The 24133-nt window shown below is 42.8% G+C and overlaps 1 protein-coding gene across 1 annotated transcript in view; it reads left to right on the top strand.

The window, feature by feature from the left end:
* Window positions 1-23312, top strand: part of LOC141133213 (granzyme A-like) — a 40413-nt gene extending 17101 nt beyond the window's left edge. Inside the window, exons 4-5 of the mRNA XM_073622443.1 lie at window positions 11279-11545; window positions 20975-23312. Coding sequence (XP_073478544.1) covers window positions 11279-11545; window positions 20975-21145 — 438 coding nt within the window. The 3' untranslated portion in view covers window positions 21146-23312. The remainder of the gene's footprint in view (window positions 1-11278; window positions 11546-20974) is intronic.
* The last annotated feature ends 821 nt before the right edge of the window (window positions 23313-24133 follow it).

Genomic DNA, 24133 nt, shown 5'->3' with positions numbered 1-24133 from the left:
CGCTGTCTGGTGAAAAAAGGTCACAAGAGTGCAGAATGGACTGCACTCCTGTGAGCCACACTAGAAGTACAGCCAAATTAGCTTTGGCTGTACTTCTTCTTTAAGAATATTGAACACTTACCCTTCTCCTCATCTCTATAACATAGGGGGAGGTGTTCTGTAGTCCACAAATGAGAACTGAACAATGCTGCTTGGGATTTTAGAACTGCAGAGGAATTGGTGCACATCAGATTATGAGCTCACTGGATTTCTAGCAGGATCAACAGGTTTTCTGTAATTGCAGAATTTATAAAGACAATACATGAGAAATTGTGTATGTAAGAGAGGAATGTACCAAATATGTTTTTATTATGTTTATTTTGCCAATGCACACACTTTAACCACTTAAGGACAGCCCAACGCAGATATACTGTGGCAGGGTAGCCCTCCTATGCGGAATCACGTACAGGTACATGATTTCATGCAGCGGGTCTGGGGAGTGCACGCGCCACCGGCGTCCAGCTCCAATCAGCGGGTATGGCAGCCATTCGTTCACAGGAGAGGCAGAATGGCGGTCTGCCTATGTAAACAAGGCACACGGCCATTCTGTGAGAGAGGAAGATGGAGATCTTGTGTTTCTGCTAAGCAGAAACCTGGATCTCTGTCTTTCTCCAGTCACAGCATTCCCCCCACAGTTAGAAAGTGCTCCCTAGGAGCACACTTAACCCTTTGATCACTTTGATGTTAACCCCTTCCCTGCCAGTGTCATTAGTACAGTTACAGTGCATATTATTTAGCACTGATCACTGTATTAGTGTCACTGGTCTTCAAAATGTGTCAAGTGTCAGTTAGTGTCCGATTTGTCCGCCGCAATGTCCCAGTTCCGCTATAAATCGCTGATCACCACCATTACTAGTAAAAAAATAAAATTCCATAAAAATATCCTCTAGTTTGTAGACGCTATAACTTTTGCGCAAACCAATCAATATACGCTTATTGTGATTTGTTTTTACCAAAAATATGTAGGGGAATACATATTGGCCTAAACTGATGAAGAAATTGATTTTGTAAATTTTTTTTATTGGATATTTTTATAGCATAAAGAAAAACATTTTTTTATTTTTCAAAATTGACACTTTTTTGTTTATAGCGCAAAAAATAAACGCAGAGGTGATCAATACCACAAAAAAAACATATTTGTGGGAAAAAAAGCACATCAATTTTATTGGTCTGCAGCATTGCATGACCGTGCAATTGTCAGTTAAAGTAATGCAGTGCGATATTGCAAAAAATGGTCCTGATGGGGGTAAACCTTCCGGGGGGGGGGAGTGGTTAATGAGTAAGTGTATCCAAATCCAAAACAAAAAATTAAAGCAGCTTTCAAACTCTAATGCCCCATACACACAGTCGGATTTTCCGACGGAATATGTTCGATGGGAGCTTGTTGTCGGAAATTCCGATCGTGTGTAGGCTCCATCGGACATTTTCCATCGGAATTTCCATCACACAAAATTTGAGATCAGGATCTCAAATTTTCCAACAACAAAATCCGTTCTTGTAAATTCCGATCGTGTGTACACAATTCCGACGCACAACGTTCCACGCATGTATAGAATCAAGTACGAGACGGAAGCGCTCGGTCTGGTAAAACTAGCGTTCGTAATGGAGATAGCACATTCGTCATGCTGCAGTTTTTAAAATCTTTTAATGCAGCGCATTCTCTTCTTCTTTAGAATGCTAGAATAATGAAGTTGTTTTGCTGCTGATATTCACACAGAGTTCTGAAAAAATTATTTCTTTATTATTTCTCATGATCTCCTGAATATTTTATTTTTTGGTTTTCGTCAGATCTCCATAATAATGTATTTAAATTTTTGTTTATAGTTTTTTTTATTTTTTTTTATCAAGATCTCCTTGTTTTTTTTTTTATTTTCTAGTGCTCTCTATAATATTGTTTTTCATTTTGTGTGTCAAGTTACCACAACACCATTATCTTGTATTTTTTTTTAACCTCGAGGTTGGTTTGTGTTGGTGTCCCTTGTTAATTTGACATTGTATTTTGGAAATGTACCCGCCTACTCACAAACAAACTGTCCTTTTTAAAGTAAAACACATAGGCAAGTATTTGTGAATACAAAATAGCCATTTATTCTGGGTCCTAACAAAATAAAGAGGAAGACAACGCTGGAGAAATTGGTGAAATTGGCGAAGCCTTTGTACCCCAGGGCACACATCAACTATTTTACACACCAAATTGGTAGCCTGAGGAGTCCATATAACAGTGAGCACAATCCGGTCCCGGACTACAAGAGATCAGGAACAGCAGCAGATGACATATATGTCCCCAGGCTGTGGTCATACAACAGCCTGCGTCTTTTGTCAGACCAGACTGAACCCAGGCCATCACTTTCTTGTCTTACTTCCACTCTTCCTTCCCCGTTTGGTTCCAGGCTGTGGCTGTGGTTTTGGAGGTGTGGCAGGAGGTGGAGGAGGAGGAGGAGGATGGTCCAACTCACACAGGTGTGTTTTGGTTGTGATTTGACCCTTCAACCCCTTATTTAGGGTTGTATAAATAGTTTCCTCACACAAGAGACGTTGGCCCTCCTCCATTTCCTGCATTTTGCTGGCAGTCATGCAGGCCAAGGCCTCTTGAAGAATGGCGGTGGCTCTGAGGGCCGCCTTAGCCTCCTGAATCAGCCCAAGCGCTGCCTCCTGCACATTACTCCCCTTCCTGGGCCATTTGGTTGGAAGGCGGAGGGGAGGGACCTGGGATTCTGTCAGGCTACTGGGCACGGCCACCTCCTGGCTGCCACTTACCCCCGCCACCTCCTGGCTGCCACATTCCACGCCCTCCTCCTGGCTGCCACATTCCACGCCCTCCTCCTGGCTAAGGCTTTCCTGTGTATGAAAAAAGAACATAGTTTTAGTTTTTTGCTCATCAATCACACACAATTTTCAGCTCATGACTGTTGCAAATTGAATGTTAACAAATAGAAAAGAGACCAGCATTTTTCATTTTTGTCCCAAACATTTTTGGCCACTACTGTCTATTGATATGTAAAACACTTTTTTTAATCAGAAATTCGTGATCAAAAAAAACATCTAGTTAACATCATTATTTACGACCAGAAATATGTTAAACAATGCTATACCTGACTCAAGCCGGGCTCCTCCACTTCTTCTTCCTGGCTGGAAGGCCCAGGTTGGATGTCAGAAGCCTCAGCTGGGGTGGAAGGAAGCGTGGAAGGAAGATTGGAAGGAAGGGTTGAGAGGGATTGCCTGACTTCAGTCTGGTCTGACAGAAAACATGGTCTGTCATAGTACCACAGCCTGGGGACATAAATGGCATCTGCTGCTGCTCCTGATCTCATGGAATCCTGGACCTTATTGCACTCCCTATTATAAGTGCTCCTCAGCCCACCAATTTTTGCCTTCAAATGGGGATGGTTGCCGTGGGGATCTGCGGTATCACCAACTCCAGCAGTTTCTCCAGCGCTGCATGCCTCTTTTGTCTATGAATATGGGGAGGAAGTTGTGGTCGTTGAAGCCATCCATTTTCTCTGCAAGACACAACACAAGACAAACCCTAATGTCAGGCTAAACTCTCCTAATCTTGTCCTAATATAGGCCTCAATCTATAAGCAGTATAGACCACTGATGCCCCAAGTTCAAATTGTACCTTCGTTCTAACGATGGGCACTTCCGATACTTCTTCCTCCGCTCACAGATCGTACGTATGAAGCACGCAAGTTATGCTTTATATACACTGCGCATACGTGAAACTCCACCTGCCCCTGACCTTCTTTCGAACCTATTCCCCACCCCTTCTCTTTCTGTGCAGTGGGGAGAGCACATGGCGGAGAAAGAGCAAGTGCATGCAGACAGCAGCAGCAACGACGAAAGCCCAGAGCCACGAACATCCCGATCCCGGAGGAGATTTAGGTTCTCAAATATGTCCTTTGTAGAGATGGTGGAGATGGTGGACATCTTGAAGAGGGCCTGACTATGATGGGAAGCATGGACCTTACCCAGACCCAAATGTCATAGGCTAAGATCATGGCTAAAGTTGTGAAGAGTCTGCGCCGGACTTTTGGGGTACAGCGAACCAAGGATAAACTGAAGAAATGCTGGTCAGACCTGAAATTGAGGGAGCTCGATCAGTACAGAAGGATCGAGAGAGTTCTTCAAAAAAGTAAGTAGTGGTCGTGTGTTATTATTATTATTATTATTATTATTATTATTACTTGCATGCTGCTCCATGTGCTTTTCTTTATTGTTGTACTTTTTAAAATGGCAACTTTCAGGTTCGTGGGCACAGTAATTGTTCGTAGTAAACATTGTTTGTTCGCCCACTAATACTATGTTTTTGGCAGATACAGGGTAACTACATTTGTTCAGATCTATTTGTATTAAAAGAAGTTAATGACATTGTTGTCTAGATGGGTTTGTACTAGAATGAAATGCAAACTTGATTCAGTGTAAGGAGAGGACACTCAGCAGCTGCTTACACATCTGGATGCAGGAGCACTAGAACACCAGAACAAACTTTTTAGGGTGTCCCACACAGATGCTCCAGTGGATACTAGGGGTGTCTCCATGTGTGAAAATTGTACAAAAAGGTAAGTATTCCAGCTTTAGAAAGGGAAAAAAATAATGTCTTCAGTTTGGAGCTCTGCCAAAAAAGACAATTGTACGACACTTCCAAGCAATGTTTCATATTACTATTTCTGGCTTCAAATATCTATGTGCTATGTATACTTTTTTTTTATTCACATAGGGAAGAAAAGCCTTGGGGCATCTGAGGACACCATGGATCCCCACCTCCAAAAGAAAAGCAAATCCCCACACCACAACCAGAAGATGTGGAGGAAGGAGAGGTTTATGAAGTGGGAGAAATAGTGATCACAACAGGTGAGTGTCTGAGACCACAGCTTCATTTAATAGATAGATGCCTGTATATTTATAATACATGGTGTGTTTTTTTATTTTAGGTGATGTGGATGTTGTGGAAGAAGATTTGCATTTCACAATTTCAAGTGCACACATCCTCATTGGGGAGATCATGGTGTGCAATCGTGATTTACAAAAGATCAAGAAAGACATCAATGATATTGAAAAAAGACTCAAAAACATCATTGATGTTTTAGGCCGAATCTAAAAAACACCTAAAGTCTTTATTTTTTTGTTATTTTTCACCAATTTTTTAAGTATCTTGAAAGCCAAATTATGAAGATGCACACAGTGTGTCAACATGTGCTATCTGCCATCACAGGTTGCACCCCCAGAAACATGTCCATTGATCCCCCATGATGGGAGCTAGCACATGTTGACATTAGGCATGGGATGAGGAGTGAAATCCCCATTTTGACTCTCAATTTGTGTGCATCTTCAATATTTGGCTTTTACACGGGTGACATCACTCCATTTGATGAAGGCAAGATCAACACAGTTTGGACATACTAATGTCTAATCTTGCCTTCATTTTTTCAAAGTTGAACTTTGTAAGTTCCTGAATTGGGTATTGTTTTATGGTTTTAAACATGCCTATTTAACACAAAAAAGGCTATTTGTACTGTCTATACCAAAAATGTTATTCCTAAAATATGTTGGTTTGTTCAAAAACCCTTTTCAAACGCACATGTGAATGTGCACAGAGTAAAAATTTTAAGACTCAATAGTGTGTGGCTTCTTCTTTCAATGCTCAATAGCAGTTTTTGGAGTAAGTTGTTGTATACAGTGACAATGGGAGTTATTTCCTAAAGGCAAATTCACTTTGCACTACAAGTGTACTTTCAAGTGCACTTTTGCAGTGCACTTGGAGTGCAAAGTGGATTTTCCTTTAGCTGGAGCAACCAATTCTTGGTCCATGAACTCCTCCCCGCCCTGTTCATGGACTGGGCTTGGGTCAAAGTAATAAGAACCCCAACACCAAGCCCCTGCACAGCACGAACTCTACGATGAGTACTTACCCGCAACATGGCTTCAAAATGGTCGGCTAGTCAGAATGAACTAACAGAGCGAGAGCGAGCTGAAAATCAGAAACGAGGGGACAAGAACGCACTTCAAAATCAAATACGTACTATAAAATACGCACTGAAAAACAAATGTGAACTGACTACACGCACTGAAAACCAGATACTAACCCACAAGCACAAACTGAAGAGCAGTAACAATCGGAAAAGCACAAGGCTAAAAAGTGTAAATCGTCTTTAACCAAACTTCTACTAACACGAGATTAGCAGAAGAAGCCCAAAGGGTGGCGCACTGGCTATTGAACTTCCCTTTTCTAGTGCCGTTGTACGTGTTGTACGTCACCGTGTTCTTGACGTTCGGCATTTCCAACAAGATTTGTGTGACCCCTTGTATGCAAGACAAGTTTGAGCCAACAGCCGTCGGAAAAAATCCATGGATTTTGTTGTTGTAATGTCCGATCATGTGTATGGGGCATTAGATGTGCTTTTTCATACTTTTCTTTCTTATTTTCATTTGACAATCATGTGAATAGTACCCTTCCTATCCTTTCATGTCTTACACTCACTCCTTCACTGTATTTATGGTATCTATGTCACACTGGCCAGACTTTAAACATGTCTGCCTTTCTTCATCTCTACTACATGATTGATTGATGCAAAAGGTGGAGATAGCATTGTTTATGCTGTTAAAGTGATTGTAAAGTCTAATTTTTTTAGTTAAAAATAACAAATATGTTCTACTTACCTGCTCTATGTAGTGGTTTTGCACAGAGCAGCCCAAATCCTCCTCTTCTCGGGTCCCTCTTTGGCGCTCCTAACCCCTCCCTCCTGTTGAGTGCCCCCACAGCAAGCAGCTTGCTATGGGGGAACCCGAGCCGAGCCACAGCTCCCTGTGTCCATTCAGACACAGTACTGTGGCCGGACCCGTTCCCTTTCTCTCCTCATTGGCAGACTGACTTTGATTGACAGCAGCAGGAGCCAATGGCGCCACACTGCTGTCTCAGCCAATGAGGAGGTAGAGTCCTGGGAAGCTGATACACTCTTGCACCATCGCTGGATCTAGATAGACCTAAGGTAAGTAATAGGGGAGCTGAGAGGGGCTGCTGCACACAAAAAAGAAAACCTTCAGTCTTTACAACCACTTTAAAGAGTAACTCCACTTTTGTTGAGAAAAAAACATTCCCCCCTGGGTGATCTATGTACATTGCAGGGATTTTAACAAACTGTTGCAGATTCCTACCTTTTGTTGTTCTGAAGAAAACCCTGTGTGTTTCTCTGTGTCCATGTGGGAAAGTGAGTCTAATGGGAGTGGTTTCATAATTATAAATCAGTTGCAGCACCTGCAGGGCACTAATAATATAAGCTGCTGGGCCTGTATCCTTTTAGCCGTGATTTCTTTTTGGGAGTATCTTACCAAAAATGACATTTTGTTGCAGGGGATGCCAGAAATCTGACTTGTATCTTAGGGCAGACTTCTGGGAAAATGAGCCAATCACACAGCAGAAAATTATGTTTCTGGGGGGTGTTCTGTACACATTCTGGCTTTCTGTACACATTCTGTGTACAGAACATCTCCAGGTAGCCATATTGCATTGCATTTTTAGAAAATTACAGAGCTGCAGATTTAAAATGAAAGGTAATTTTTAATAATATTCAATTACAATATGACTTGTGTCGCAATTATATACGCTATATTTTTTCTGCTATTTTATTTCCCCATGAAAGTGGAGTTACCCTTTAAGCTTTCATAAAGTGACAAGAACACTGCATTTTTGGCAAAATCAACATACATTTTCTGTATTTGAGTAAAATTTTCTTAGCATTAAAAAGGGAATTCATACAGGCACTACATCTAAAGATTGATATTGCAAAATATTATATTTTTATTTTTTGGTTTAGCTACACCTTGATATTTCCAGCAGGATCAAGTTCAATTATAACAGAACAATTGTGTTTTTTTTTAAGTTTTTTTTAAAAAAGTAGCCAAATAAGGAAAACCTATGGGATTTTTTTCAGCTAGACCAGTGATTTTAACAGGGGCATAAACACTATTGTTACTGTTACCCAAACTTTATTATCTGATTTGTCCAATTTATCACAGCCCTAGGTTTTTCTTTCTTGTACAAAGCATGTTGGAGTAACTTATGAACTAAATTATTTTTTTTAATGTTGCATTTTTTTTAACATAGCACTAGAATATAATTAACAACATAAAAAAAATCCCAAAAGATAGAAGTGAGCATATATTTAACTTAACCGCTTGCCGACCCTCCACAGTACATTTATTGTGGGTGGGCAGCACGTACAGGCACAATCACGTACAGTGCCTTGAAAAAGTATTCATACCCCCTTGCCATTTTCCAAATTTTCCACATTTTGTCATGTTACAACCAAAAATGTAAATGTATTTTATTGGGATTTTATGTGATAGACCAACACAAAGTGGCACATAATTGTGAAGTGGAAGGAAAATGATAAATGGTTTGCAAAATTTTTACAAATAAATATCTGAAAAGTGTGGCGTGCATTTGTATTCAGCCCCCTTTCCTCTGATACCCCTAACTAAATTCTACTAGAAACCTGGCAGCGCTCCTGGCTCCTCCTCTTTGGCGAGTGCCTCCACGAAGTGCCGACTTCTATGGAGGTACCCATGCGGGCACACCCCTGAGTCCTGCTGCTGCGTCCATGGACACAGACAGCAGGACTCGGTCCCGCCCCCCAGCTCCCATGTGTCACTGGATTTGATTGACTGCAGCGGGATCCAATAGCTCCTGCTGTTATCAATCTATTCAATGAGGACCAGAAACAGCGACTGGAGCTGCTGGGCTCATGCTCATCGTTGGAACGATCGGGTTCAGGTAAGAAAAAGGGGGGCTCTGGGTGGCTGCTGCAGCACAAAAAGTTTTTCACCTTAATGCATAGAATGCATTAGGGTGAAAAACCCTGAGACTTTACAACTCCTTTAACACATTGAGCACAATAAAATAAACATTCCCCAGTAAAATTCTTAGTTTAATTTTAGTTAAAGTTAAAATTCTTACTCCAGCATTTGCAGTTTACAACTTTTAATGTTGATGGCTCCTACTCTCTCTTAACACTGCTTTCCAAGAAATAGTTGACAGTGCAGTCTCCAGGCGGTCTTTAACCAGTTGCTGACCAGCCGATCGTGCTGACTTTCGGCAGGTCAGCACGATCCCGCAAATCACCGTATGTGTACATCGGCACCTTTAGGGGAATAGCAGGTGCGCGCCTACTGCGAGGTGGGGGGACCTGATGTGCGTGATCGGTGGCCGCGATTGCCGTCATGAAAGCCAGAACGGGGATGTGTGTATGTAAATGCACAGATCCCCAATCTGCCAGGAGAGGAGAGACAAAGCTGCTGTTCCTAGTACTCAGGAACAGCGATCTGTCTCCTTCACCAGTCAGTACACTGCCCCCACAGTTAGAAACACACATGAGGGAAGACATTTAACCCCTTGATCGCCCCCTAGTGTTAACCCCTTCCCTATCAGTGACATTTACACAGTAATCAGTGCATTTTTATAGCACTGATAGCTGTATAAATGTCAATGGTCCCAAAAAAGTGTCAAAAGTGTCCAATCTGTCTGCCACAATGTTGACATCCCGCTAAAAATTGCAGCTCGCTGCCATTACTAGTTAAAATTTTTTTTTTTCTTTAAAATAAGAAACATGTCATTTTTACCTGCTCTATGCAATGGCTTTGCATGGAGCAGCCTCAATCCTCCTCTTATACAGTCCCCTGCCAGTGCTTCTGGCACCTCCCCCATGCTGAGTGCCCCAATAGCAGGCTGCTTGCTTTGGGGGCACTTGTAAGTGATTTAAAACCATGAAAAAAATTTAATCAAAAAATGCATACAGTTCCAATACAAATAAATAATGACAGTGACAAAATAACATCAATTGCGCCAGTCCCTGACATCCTCTGTGACAAAACGCATTGGTTTGAGCTGAGCTTGTTGACATAATCACGCCTGCAGGAAGGACCATAGTGGAGTTTTATGCTTTTATTATTCTCTGGCTTGTGAGTACCCTCTTGATTTAAATTATTATAATGTTTGTACTGGCTTATGCTATGTGGTTTATTTGTTTCCCCTTCATGATCCTTGCTGCATATGTTTACTATTATGTTTAGGTGAATTGTTGCTTATTGCTGGATTGTTACAGAAGAGACTTACCTGCTACCCAGTAATGTTCTATTGCAGGGGTCTCCAAACATTCTAAACAGAGGGCCAGCTTACTGTCCTTCAGAGTTTAGGGGGGCCGGACTGTGGACAGTGGGAGTAGAAAATGCCCCAGCGTCTAATGCCCCATCATTGGTTTTAGTGGGAACATTAGTGCTCCATTGTTGGTATCAGTGGAATAATTAGTGCCATATTGTCAGTATCAGTGTATAAAATAGTGCCATATTTTCAGTATCAGTGGCTGGAATAGTGCCCCACTACTGGTGTCAGTGGGAAGAATAGTGCCCCATTATTTGTGTCAGTTGTGGAGGGAATAGTGCCCCAAGGGCCAGGTAGAGGCAAGCAAAGGGCCACATCCAGCCCCGGGGCTGTTCTATAGTATCCATATGTGCTCATGACCTTAGCTTGTGGGAGTCATGTGCTTCTGGAAAGAAGTTTGAATGTGTGGGTGATGTAACACTGAAGTTCACACATTTGAAAGTGTTTTTCATGAAACATTTACACTGAATATACATTGGATGTGAACTTCAGTTTATGTCATTGTCACTGGTATTTGTGCAGTGGCACTGTATGTGTTTTTGATTTGTACACAGTTTTCTTTTGTGTTGGTTTAAAAGTATAGCGCAAAACAAATTTTGCAACATTTAAGTAAAAGTGTTACTGGGCACTGTTTAATGTGTTTTTTCTTCAACAATTGCATCTTATTTAAAGGGGCAGTGCAACATAATTTATAATTTTATTTATTGTCTTCTATTGTAATCCCATAATTTGAGTTCGGCTTCCCATTTTGAAGATTGAATTGTTATATTCGAGGTCTTTTTTTTTGCACTTAGCGCAGAGTTTCACATGGTAAAAAAATGATACAGTTTTATGTAGAATTTTTAAAATTTCTTTCATAAAGGTTAGGGTTGCAGCTCATGTGATCTATTTAAAACCGAATGCAATCTTATGAATTTGTCTTCTCTATAGTGAAATTTGGGCACAATGTCCCAAATTTTTCCAAAATAAATCTTCCTGTTTATCTCTAAATATGATTTGTGTTTGCTTCTCAAGCTAATTTTCCAGTCAGAGGAGGGGATTATTTGAGTTAAAAAAAAATATGATTTTTTTAAAAATCTCTTTCAGCTGTCTGGAAAAGCAAAGCTAAACACAGCTGTGAACATTCTGCCATTACCAGAGAAATTTGATGATGTCAAAGATGGGACTGTGTGTAACACAGCAGGGTGGGGTACAACCAAAAAGGATATCCTGCAACCAGCAGACAAGCTGATGGAAGTCAGTCTTACAGCAATAAGCAGAGAGAAATGTGCTGAAAAATGGAAATCTGACATAAAGATCACAAAAAACATGATGTGCACCTTTGATGCAAGTGGAAAGAAAGATGTATGCAGAGTAAGTATGGAATAGTTATTGTCATTCAGGATAAACCTTCCAAGTAGGGTTCAGGGCAATGCTAGTTTGGCCCCAAACTCTAGCTCAGGGATATGCAATTAGTGGACCTCCGGCTGTTGCAAAACTACAAGTCCCATCATGCCTCTGCCTTTGGGTGTCATGCTTGTGGCTGTCAGAGTCTTGCTATGCCTCATTGGACTTGTAGTTCTGCAACAGCTGGAGGTCCGCTAATTGCATATCCCTGCTCTAGCTGTTTGCGCATTGTGAATTAAATGACCTGTTTGCCCGACTCTGCATCAAACCTCCAGCTGTGCTGGAAGTCCTTCATTAGTTGCGGTATTACTACCTCCATTAAATTGGTAGTAAAGTTTGCTGTAAAAAAAAAGGGGGCCTTGAGAGGAAAGGAAGTCTTCTGTTCTGCCTCAAGTGCCCTGTCTATGATTCCATGAAGCGTATGCTCCAGCCAGAAGACTAGAGGGATAGTGTCACTGATGCATGCATTGTCGCTGCTCACCGTCCTTGTGGCCTCCTCAAATGGTGACAGGACAGTGCATGCATCCTTTATCAGTAGCCACTGGTGTGGCGAAAAGAAGCCAAGCTCCTCTGAGCCTGTCCTGGTGCCATACTCACACAGGTACTCATTGATGGCCCTCTGCTGTGTGGGCAGCCACTGCAGCATTGCCAATGTTGAGTTCCACCAGGTGGGCATGTCACAATTGGGGCGGTTGCTGGGCAGGTTGCATTCCCATTGAATGTCAGCCAGCCGAGCACTGGCATTGTATGACCACTGGAAATGCCTACAGACTTTTCTGGCCTGCCTCAAAAGATCTTGTAAGCCTGGGTACCTGGTCAAGAAACGCTGCACCACCAAATTCAGGACGTATGCCAAGCATGGAAGATGTGTCAAGTGTCCCTGTCGGAGGACAGAGAGAAGGTTGGTGCCATTGTCGCATACAACCATTCCTGGCTCAAGATGCCATGGCATCAACCACCTCTGAGCCTGCCCCTGCAGAGCTGACAGAATCTCTGCCCCTAGACAGACCAACTGAAGCACTGCATGTCATCTTTTAGCCTGACTGCTTGCGTAGCTCCTTGACTGCTTAGGGAGCACTGATGGCTCAAAGGACAATTCAGCAAAAGAGGCCATAGAGGAAGAAGAAAAGGATGGGGTGGAGCAGACAGATGTGGCAGAATCACCACCAGTTTTTTGAAGGCATGGTGGCAGAACAAGCTCCAACACTGAACCCTGTCCTGCATCCTTCCCAGCTGCCAGCAGAGTTATCCAGTGCGCTGTGAAGGAAATGTAACATCCCTGACCAAGCCTGCTGGACCATGAGTCAGCAATAATAGTTACATAGTTAGTAAGGTTGAATAAAGACACCAGTCCATCCAGTTCAATCTGAGTGAGTGTGGGTGCGTGTCTACAAATATCCCTAGTTATCTTAAGTACCCATATAGTGCCGTCAATTTACGCAGCGCTCCACACATACATCGCACACTCACATCGGTCTCTACCCTCAAGGAGCAAACAATCCAAGGTCCCCAACTCACATTCATATACTAGGGCCAATTTTTTTTTTTGGACAGAAGCCAATTAACCTACCAGCATGTCTTTGGAGTGTGGGAGGAAACTGGAGTACCCGGAGGAAACCCACGCAGGCACAGGGAGAACATGCAAACTCCAGGCAGGTAGTGTCGTGGTTGGGATTCGAACCAGCAACCCTTTTTACTGCTAGGTGAGAGTGCTACCCACTACACCACTGTAATCTGAACCTTGCTGCTGACAGCCCTGTCCAACGAGGCCAAAACATTGCCTTCTACATGACGGCACAGAGCTGGAATGGCCTTACATGAAAATAGATTTCTTTTTGGAACCTGCCACTGTGGTACAGCACATTCCAAAAATTCACAAAAGGGGGCAGAATCTACCAGATGATAAGGCAGCAGTTGCAGTGCTAACAATTTGGGACTTTTTTTTTACGGTTCAGCAACTGGGGTAGCGAAATCAACAGGTGGTGTACTGCTAGCAGATTGGGTGCAAGTACTTGTGGCACCTATTACAATACCTTCATTCCTCTCAGTGCAGGTTTTTGAGAGAACTTGAGGTCACTTTCCTCCTCCTGTTCTCTCAGGCACCCAAGTACAGTCAGTAACCTCATCAACCCCTCCCTTCTCATCGCTGGAGCAAACTTGGCAGTATGCTGCAGCTGGGGGAACATGACTGCTAGTTTCTTGTCCTTCTGTGACTCCCCCCTCTCTCTAGGACTTACGGTACTCCCTTCGACAACCTGGGAACCAACATCGGAACATTCAAATTGCTGTGCATCCTCTATCAGCATGTAACTGACATGGTTGAATAATTCTGGTGACTCCTCCTCAATGCTTGACGGTGGGGCTATGGAAGGAGTAACTGTGGACAAGCAGACAGTGGAATAGGTCACTTTGGCAGCTGCATTGGAAGGTAAACTAGTGTGAGCCTGGGTGACAGAGGATGAGGAGGATGAGGATGGCTTAGTTATCCACTCCACCAACTCTTCTGCATGTTGTGGCTCAATAACATGGCCAACAGCAGGAAAAAAAGGCAAGCGTGGCCCGCCTGCATAGGATACACTATGTCTGCGACCACCACTTTTCACTGTAGACACAGAGGCTACTTGCCCTCTTTTTGTGGCCTGTGAGCTTCTGCCTCTCCTTGGTGGCCTTCAGGACATGATGGGGATTTTTTTCACACCACACTATACTGTATTATATACTGTACACCACCTGCACTGTATTATATACTGTACACTGACTGCATTGTATTATATACTGTACACTGCCTGCACTGTATTATATACTGTACACTACAGGAAAAACACATGGCGTCAAAAGAAGTAAGTCTGAGAATGACTAAAAATAAAAAAACAATAATAGCACAATATTGAAAAAGCAGTGGCACTAGTAGAGAACCATGACACTGACGTTTAAAACCATGTTAAAACATAATGTTCATCGAGATTTATATATAAGTCCATATAAAAAGTCCATATGAGAACATTCTTAACAAAGCAGCACCTAGAGGCAGCACCCTGGAGCGAAACAATGAACTCTGTAGGTGAAGATGAACACAAAGGGGCGCCAAACTAAGTGTAGCAATAGAAGGTAAGTTTTAATAATATAAAACAGATTGGCAACTCACAAAATGGTAGAGTGTGACAGGCATTGGATTGTAGTGAGCATCAGTGCACCAGCTTCTCCAAAGCGTCCTATGGCCATTGTGGACTCGAGTACAGGCTTTGTAAGGGGATGAAACCAGGAAGTGGCCGACCGCTGCCGTAACCAGTGTGCACTGCAAACCCGTGTCTGGTCAGAAATGACGTCACAGGGGCGTGCTGGGCGTATTGACGACAGATCGGTAATGCATTTCGAAGCTCTTGCTTCTTCTTCAGACTTCTTCAAATGCAAGAGCTTTGAAATGCATTACCGATCTGTCGTCAATACGCCTATCTTTTTGTTAGTGTTTTGTGTGGGTCCCTCAGAATCCACACTGGACCCTTTTTCTTGATAAAGGTCTAGTATACAGTAGATGTTGAAGGGAATCCCTAGATTGTTTACAAACAGAATGGCATCTCTGGCAACTTTATATATTCCAGCAATTTAAATGGCTTTTTTTTTATAAAAGTCACGTTTGCTTTAGTATATTGTACAGGTGCCCTTTCAGAAGCAGGTTTAGAGCATCCCCCAAGAATGTTATCTGAAGTAATTGTGCATTTTTTATGTTGTCCTTTAAATCGAATTAAAAAGAGCTGCCTCCCATCAAACGGTATTTAAACAAAGAAAAAAAAATTGCATTGGTAGATGTTACCCCTAGCTCAGCTCCCCAAACCCTTTGTTTAACAATCCTTTCCTGTTAGCCTTAAAAATGGGAAAACTGAATTTGCAGGGTTTGCCCCTTTGCCCCCCCCCATAGACTTCATTTTGGTTCGGGGAACAATCCCAATTTCCAGACTTTAATTTATCTGTTCAGCAAATGCCCCTGGAACAAACTCAGGCACCTTTGGCTCATTACTATGCCCAAGCAACCAGCAATAACAAAACAATATTTTGGGTTTAAAAGGTTAACAAAACATACTGAGCTCAAATTATTTTCATTTTGATACAGATGGTGTCCAAAAATTTCAGTGAGGCATCTAACAAATTATTCTTGGGACTCATTTACATGGGCAATTAAGCCCATACTCCATGCAGAGCCGCTGGCAGATGCGTGTGCAGGCAGCTTATAGAAGTGAATGCACACGCAGGCTGCACGGACACAATTCCATGTCAAATTTGGACATGGGGGCAGGGAGTTGGTGCACAGATCCGAATGCACAGTCTCTGCATTCCGATCTGACATGTGATTGTGTCTGTGCAGTCACTGCGTGCATCCACTTCTATGGGTTGCCTGTATGCAGCTCCAAGGTGGATCCACATACATCTGCCGGTGTCTCTGCAAGGAGGATGAGCTTAACCACCCATTTGAATGAGCCCTTACAGTGGGAAGAAGTTTTGCCTGACCTCATCATTGACAGTTTATGGATTACTTTTGTCTGAAATAGTCATTCCACTGACATATCTCATTAAAGAATTCTTATACCTAGAGTTCCAAATATGATTTTTAGTAAAACAAAAAGGTAACTCTGTATGCCCAGCTTTCTACTCTGATTAAGTCCACAAAATGTGGGAATTGGATAAGTAGATAACTTTTCTTGGTAATCTAGTAATGGGAGTAGTAAGGAGAAACAAAAACAAATGATGGGATTGGAAAATTGAGGTAATAGGGTAGACCTGCGGGAGACCAGCATTACAGTCAATCGATGGAATAGAATAGAAAATATAATAGTAGCTTCATCCATGGGTAATAAGTATCCACAATTATGCTGTTATGAAGGGATGATTTCATCTCCAAAAGTATGCAGCACAGCAGTAGCCCAGTTTAATAATTCCAAAGTCCTATGGTGGTCCAGAGGAGGCAATAGTGTGTTCCCAATGTAAATGGTCAGTCCTTGGAGTTACATCAGAGGGTTATTCACCAGAGGCTGTAACCCAGGAAAATCTCCCTCACACCATAAATTGATATAACTCTTCAATGCAGTGGCGGTGCATCCATTAAGGGATGCCACCCCCCTCTCTCCAGCCACCCCCTCTGTGTAGTATGGATAGATTCATGCATTGCATGAATCTATCCATGGGCGCTGTAGCCACCCGCTATTCAGGCATCTGGCCCCTTTTCAGATGCCGGGCGCCTGAATTACAGCGGTGGGGGGGTGTTTTTAAAGCACCTGATTAGAGCCATAGGCTCTAATAGGCTTCAAAAAAAGGTGTTAAAAATAAATAAAGAACTGCGCTAGGTGCATAAATAGTGAAAAAATGAAAAATCAATAATGAAAAAAATCCGTGATAGGAGTCCTGCTGCTAAACACTATAACCCCGATATAAGGCAAAGATAGTATCGATAATAATCAGTGTAGCGCTGGACATAAATCTAAGTGAAATGACAAATAGTGATAATAATATTAATAAAAAGTATTGACAACAAAAGAAAATGTGAAAATAAGATACTATGAGCAATCCATAATAATAATAATGAACCACCAGTGTGTAAAATTTTCATCAATAAAAAACGTGCTCAAAAAGCTTAAAATATAATCCAAACAGTGATTACAAATAAATAGTGAATAAAAAACGGTCCAAAAAAATATTCCAAAAACATATTATAAAGGTGCAGAGTCGCACTCCAATGATCCAATCAATAGTGCCGCCCACCACCGGAGAAAATGGAGGCTTACCAGAAAGCCTGCAACTGCCCTTATTCAGGGGGGTCAAAACAGGCTCAGCAGGTCACTGTTGATATCCTGTTGGAACCGCAACCGATGTCCCTCTGATCGTCTTTGATGTTAACTTCTCAGCAGCAGCAGCAAACACTCAGAGCAAACAATTGGTTCCAGGAAAACTCAAGTGGCCAGTGTTCCAGCAAGGATAAACCATAAAAAAGAAAAAAGGGGGGACTCCAATAGTGCAGAGAGCTAAAAGGTTTATTAAAAATTGCAAATACACTGCACAGGATTAAGTATAAAGTGTTAGTATACCATAGCAGTGAAACTGTTGCAAGACAGCAAAAAAAAGATTCCACCGGCGTTTAAATTAAAAGCGCACATGAGCGATGCAAGTTATCACTATTTGTCACTTCAAAAAAAGGTGAACTGTGAGCACAAACCATTGCGCTTAGAGTCCACCCAGGTGTGTTAGCAAAGTAAATAAATATTTGCTTTTCTAACACAGAACTGTCTCCCAGCCATTCATGATGTGCGGATGTAATACCAGCCACCTGATTGGCTGAAGGCAGAGGGGATGTCATTGGCCGCCTAGCAGAACAGGAAGAAGATGCACATGGAGGACACAGGAGCCATTGCCGTGCTACCCGTCTCACAGCTTGCCACCATGATGGGATAAGTGCTGGGCAGACAGCGAGCGTGCGGGGGGCACAGTGGCTGCATATTATTGGCACAGAGGCTGCAATTGATGGGGCACAGTTGACTGCATTTGCTGGGCATAGTGACTGAATATTATGGGCACTGAGGCTGCAATTGATGGGCACAGTTGGCTGCATTTGCTGGGCACAGTGGCTGCATATTATGGGAACAGAGGCTGCAATTTATGGGGCACAGTTGGGTGCATTTGCTGGGCACAGAGGCTGCATTTGCTGGGCACAGAGGCTGCATATGATGGCCACAGTGGCTGCAAATGATGTGCAGAGTTGGCTGCATATGCTGGACACAGAGGCTGCATATGATGGGTGGAGTGGCTGCATATGATGGGCACAGAGGCTGCATATGATAGGCACAGAGGCTGTATATGATGGGCACAGAGACTGCATATGATGGACACAGTTAGCTGCATATGATGGGCAGTGTGTCTGCATTTGCTGGGCACAGTTGGCTGCATATGATGGACACAGTGGCTGCATTTGATGGCACAGTGGCTGCAATTGATGTTTTTGTTTCAGTATTTTTCTGAATTTTTCAGTCCGCTTGCGCCCCACCCAAAAATTTTGAGCACCAGCCGCCACTGCTTCCATGAATGGCACTGATAAATTGTCCATGTGCATTGTATGGAACCATCCGTTGTCAAGATATGTATGTGTATGCAGGGCTTTAAAGGGGTTATAAAGGTAAAAAAATGTTCACCTTAATGCATTCTATGCTTTAAGGTGAAAAAACTTCTGACAATACCGCCGCCCCCAGCCCCCCCGTTTTACTTACCTGACCCCTCGAAAGTCAGCTGCTCGCTCCCGACATCCATTCCGCCACTCAGCCTGGCCACTGATTGGCTACAGTGGATGGATTGGAAGCAGCGCAGCCATTGGCTCGCGCTGCTGTCAATCACATCCAATGACGCGGCACGCTGGGGGGCGGGGCCGAGTGATACAGTGAGCGGCTATAGCCGCCGGCTGTATCACGGGAGCGCGCCCGCAAGAACTAACCACCATGTGAGGGAGCTCGCATTAAGGTGGTTAGTTCTTGCGGGGAGGAGCTGAAACAGTCGCCGAGGGACCCCAGAAGAGCAGGTTCGGGGCCACTCTGTGCAGAACGAGCTGCACAGTGAAGATAAATATAACGTGTTTGTTATTTAAAAAAAAAAATTACCTTTACAACCCCTTTAAGTAAATGCTCCCCCTATACTTCAACAGTCACAGGAATGTGGAGAAGGAGTATACTCAGTCATCTTGTTCAGTGACAGAATCCTTTAATCCTTAGGCTGGTCGTCCAGCATATAATCCCATTTATAGGCATGTATTCTCCATAAATTAACAGTTGGAGGTGGAAGGGTCTCTGTGCCTGATCAGTTTCGCCGATCACCACTGGGTGCTTCAGAGGCTAGGTTTGGCAAGAACTTCCCTGCTGTGTGTCTTCTCCTGCCCTATAAATGGCTGCCATGGCGTCTAAACACGCCAAACAGAGACAACGTGGCGCGTGCACATGTGTCACCCCAAAGCAGCTTCCCGTGCACCTAGGATATGCAGGTTGAGGAGACACATGGCAGATTATGGGGCGGCACAGTGGTGCAGTGGGTAGCACTCTCACCTAGCAGTAAGAAGGGTCGCTGGTTCAAATCCCGACCACGACACTACCTGCCTGGAGTTTGCATGTTCTCCCTGTGTCTGCGTGGGTTTCCTCCGGGTACTCCGGTTTCCTCCCACACTCCAAAGACATGCTGGTAGGTTAATTGGATCCTGTCTAAATTGGCCCTAGTATAGGTATGAATGTGAGTTAGGGATCTTAGATTGTAAGCTCCTTGAGGGTATAAGGACTGATGTGAATGTATAATATATATATGTAAAAGCGCTGCGTAAATTGACGGCGCTATATAAGTACCTGAAATAAATAAATAAATTATACGCTCCCAAATGAGTACCTTTTAAACTTTAATCATTTTAAATCTTTTTCAATCTCTAGCTATACAATTAAAGATAGTCCAGCGAGTTATACCAAAAAAACTCCATCATTCTCTTCTTCTTCCAGAATCATCCTCATCTCTAGATTCTTATTACACATCTATCCTTATCATCCTCATCTCCAACTTCCTCTCCATAATCATGCCCTTACTTTTTTAGGATCATCCTCATCCCTCTCTGCTTAGTAACCCAGCCATCATCCTTTTCCTTGTATTCTCTATGTGTTCTTTCTATTATCACCACATGATCCAGCACACTCACACAGCACACGCACCTCCCTCGTGTTGCTCTCTGGGTGTATTCATTTCCAAGGCCGGCCACACATCCTCCCTGAGTGCTGGCCAATCAAAATGCGAGCCTAACTGCAGCCTCCATCTCCGGGATGTTCCGAATAGGAGTGAGTGCCCAATCAGCTGCTGGGGGAGAAGGTAGGGGGAGGAATCACTATCCCTGGCATGTGTTCCTCTCTCACTGCGGCCACACTCTGTTCTTTTTGGTCGGCTGGCCCATCCTGGCGTCCTAACAGATGCCAAAGCTGCCTTATGCTGCTTGCATTGGCCCTTGGCCCTGAGCAACGGTTTAATAAAAAACAAAACTCCTACAGACGGGCACATGCCTACAGTGTCTATTGGGATATCCGTCCCTGGTAGCAACTTTGCCTCCTCCCTTCCATAATCCTTTGACATTAATAAAGATTGCAATAGGCACCAACTGCTTAAATGTATCATCTATTGTGAAGTGACAGGCAGGTTCACATATATGATCAACAGTGTTATCTTCCTGGTTTACTGTAGGAGCATGAAGTTTGTAGCTGGACCCTTGCACATTCATCAAGCTCTGGGTTCCTGCCTAAGTTGCCTTGTAGATGATCTGGCTCTTCCTATACCACATGGTCATTATGTCTACATAGTCTAGTAGATTTTTTTTAATATTATTTTGTTTTATATATATTTCAGGGTGATTCTGGAGGACCTTTAATATGCGAGGAAATGTTTCGGGGAATTGTTTCTTTTGGTCCAGAACTATGTGCGAACCCTAAACTACCAAGTGTCTACACATTCCTCACCAAAGATTATGTCAATTGGATTAAAAAAGAAATAAATAAGAAAACAAATACTATTTACTAGCCCTTTTGTGCTTTGATATCTAAAATTACTGCTAGTTCCTCTTCCCTGATCCCTGATCCCTTCTCCCGTGGATAATTGTTATTTGAAGTCTACTTCCATTTGCTCAACTATCGTATAACACCCCTTTCCTGTTTTCAAAATTCTCTAAACTTTCTTCATTTTAAATAGGTATCTCTACGAGTCATACAGACTTATACTTAAGCCTCATACACACGATCCGATTGTTGGCCAACAGAGCGTCAGACTTTTGTCCGAAGGGCATGTGCCGGGAACATGTCTTGCATACAAACGGTACACAATTGTCGGCCAACAAGCACGAACGTAGTGACGTACTATGTGGAATTTCCGCTCTTGAGCTCCACCCTTTGAGCACCTTTCTGCTAATGTTGTGCTTGGTGAGCATTGATTCTGAGCATGCGTGTTTGTACTTTGGACTTTTGTGTAACAGACTTACATATACACGATACGAAAATCGGACAACAGATCTGATGTCCACCGAAAACTTACTAGCCTGCCATCCAACATTTGTTGCCAGAAAGTTGGACAACAAATGTCTGATGGAGCGTAATAACGGACGGATTTTTAGGCAAACAGTCTGTCATCACACAATTCCCTGCCGAAAATCTGATCGTGTGTACGAAGCTTTACTCTCACCGCAGTTCCAAGTTATGGCATAATGTCATACAGCAGACCCATAATTCTATCGATCTTCCTGATCCCACATGCAGTGAGGGAAAAAAGTACTTGATCCCCTTCTGTTTTTGTATGTTTGCCCACTGACAAAGAAATGATCAGTCTATAATTTTAATGGTAAGTTTATTTTAACAGTGAGAGACGGAATTACAACAAAAATATCCAGAAAAAAGTTATAAATTTGATTTGCATTTTAATGAGTAAAATAAGTATTTAACCCCTTCACTTCGCAAAACATGACTTAGTACTTGGTTGCAAAACTCTTGTTGGCAATCAGGTCAGACGTTTCTTGTGCAGACGTTTCTTGTAGTTGGCCACCAGGTTTGCACACATCTCAGGAGAGATTTTGTCCCACTCCTCTTTGCAGATCCTCTCCAAGTCATTAAGGTTTCGAGGCTGATGTATGGTAACTCGAACTTCCGCTCCCTCCACATATTTTCTACAGGATTAGGGTCTGGAGACTGGCTAGGCCACTCCTTTGTTACCTTGGCCCTGTTTTTTGGGTCATTGTCATGCTAGTATACACATCCAGGCCGCATTTTCAATGGCATGGAAGGAAGGAGGTTTTCACCTAAGATTTGACTGAACATGGCCCCGTCCATCGTCCCTTTAATGCGGTGAAGTTGTCCTGTCCCCTTAGCAGAAAAACACACCCAAAGCATAATGTTTCCACCTACATATTTGATGGTGGGGATGGTGTTCTTGGGATCATAGGCAGCATTCCTTCTCCTCCAAACACGGCGAGTTAAGTTGATGCCAATGAGCTTTATTTTGGTCTCATCTGACCACAGCACTTTCCCCAGGTTCACCTCTGAATCATTCAGATAGGCCTGTACATGTGTTTCCTTGAGCAGGGGGACCTTGCAGGTGCTGCAGGATTTCGGTCATTCACAACGTAGTGTGTTACCAATTTTTTTTTTGGTGACTATGGTCCCAGCTGCCTTGAGATCATTGACAAGATTCTCCTGTGTAGTTCTGGGCTGATATCTCACCATTCTCATGATCATTGCAACTCCGCAAGGTGAGATCTTGCATGGAGCCTCAGATCAAGGGAGATTGACAGTTATTTTGTGTTTCTTCCAGTTGCGAATAATTGCACCAACTGTTGTCACCCTCTCACCAAGCTGCTTGGTGATGGTTTTGTAGCCCATTCAAGCCTTGTGTAGGTCTACAATCTTGTCCCTGACATACTTGGACAGCTCTTTGATATTGGTCATGGTGGAGAGCTTGGCATCTGATTGATTGCTTCTGTGGACAGGTGTCTTTTATACAGGTAACAAACTGACATTGGCCGCCCTCCCATTAAGGGAGTGCGCCTAGTCTCAGCTCACTACCTGTACAGAAGACACCTGGGAGCCAGAAATCTTGCTAATTGATAGGGGATCAAATACTTATTTCACTCAATAATATGCAAATCAATTTATAACCTGGATATGTTTGTTGTTGTTCTGTCTCTCACTGTTTAAATAAACCTACCATTAAACTTAAAGACTGATAATTTCTTTGTCTGTAGGCAAACGTACAAAATCAGCAGGGGATTAAAAACTTTTTTTCCTCGCTGTGCTCAAGATGACTCTGTACTTTGGATGCTTTGGTTGTTTTGTATAGCTCTGTACTTGATTTGTTTGTAGTTTGTGGAATGTCGAGATTTTATTGCCTTTACAGGGTACCTCTGCCTCTGGAGATCTTTACAATAAAAAAAATAAAAACATTGAAATTTAAAATGACTGCTAGTATTACTAGATGTATCCTGGTGTTATGTAAAACAGGTAGAGAGAAACTTGTCAATTTTATTCACAGCAGCCAATTCCCATTGAAAGCAGACTGGTTGCTGTGTCTCTGATAAATATACTTAGTTTGTGTTTAACACAATGCATAAAATTGAAATAAGACAATAAAGTTAAACCATTTTGTTTTCATTTTTTTCTCCTAATAACTGGCTTATTCAATGAACTAAGAAAAAGTAGCATGCACAGCAAGCTAATAGTATTCATTTCACACCTTTCTGACATGTCTCATTAGTGCATTAGGGACCCCAGCAGCCAGGAGTAGGAGCATTGATTTGTAAAGGTGCTGCCTCCTACAACATATCCTAACCACACCAGTAGCATGTCCAGTCTCTCACAATCTCCTATAGTCATATATTTTATATGAAAATGAATATCCACTGCTACTAATAAAATAACCATGTTGAAGTACAAAGGCTGGCAGAAGGCTAGCCTGCATTTGTGGGAGGAGTCTGAGAGGGCTATTTAAGCCTCCTCCTCTGTCAGGTCAGGGCTCGTGGGCGTTCTG

Source organism: Aquarana catesbeiana, linkage group LG01 (assembly GCF_042186555.1).
Source record: "Aquarana catesbeiana isolate 2022-GZ linkage group LG01, ASM4218655v1, whole genome shotgun sequence".
Classification (NCBI taxonomy): Eukaryota; Metazoa; Chordata; class Amphibia; order Anura; family Ranidae; genus Aquarana; species Aquarana catesbeiana.
Note: the sequence above shows the minus strand (reverse complement) of the source record. Positions and strands in the feature narration are given on the sequence as shown.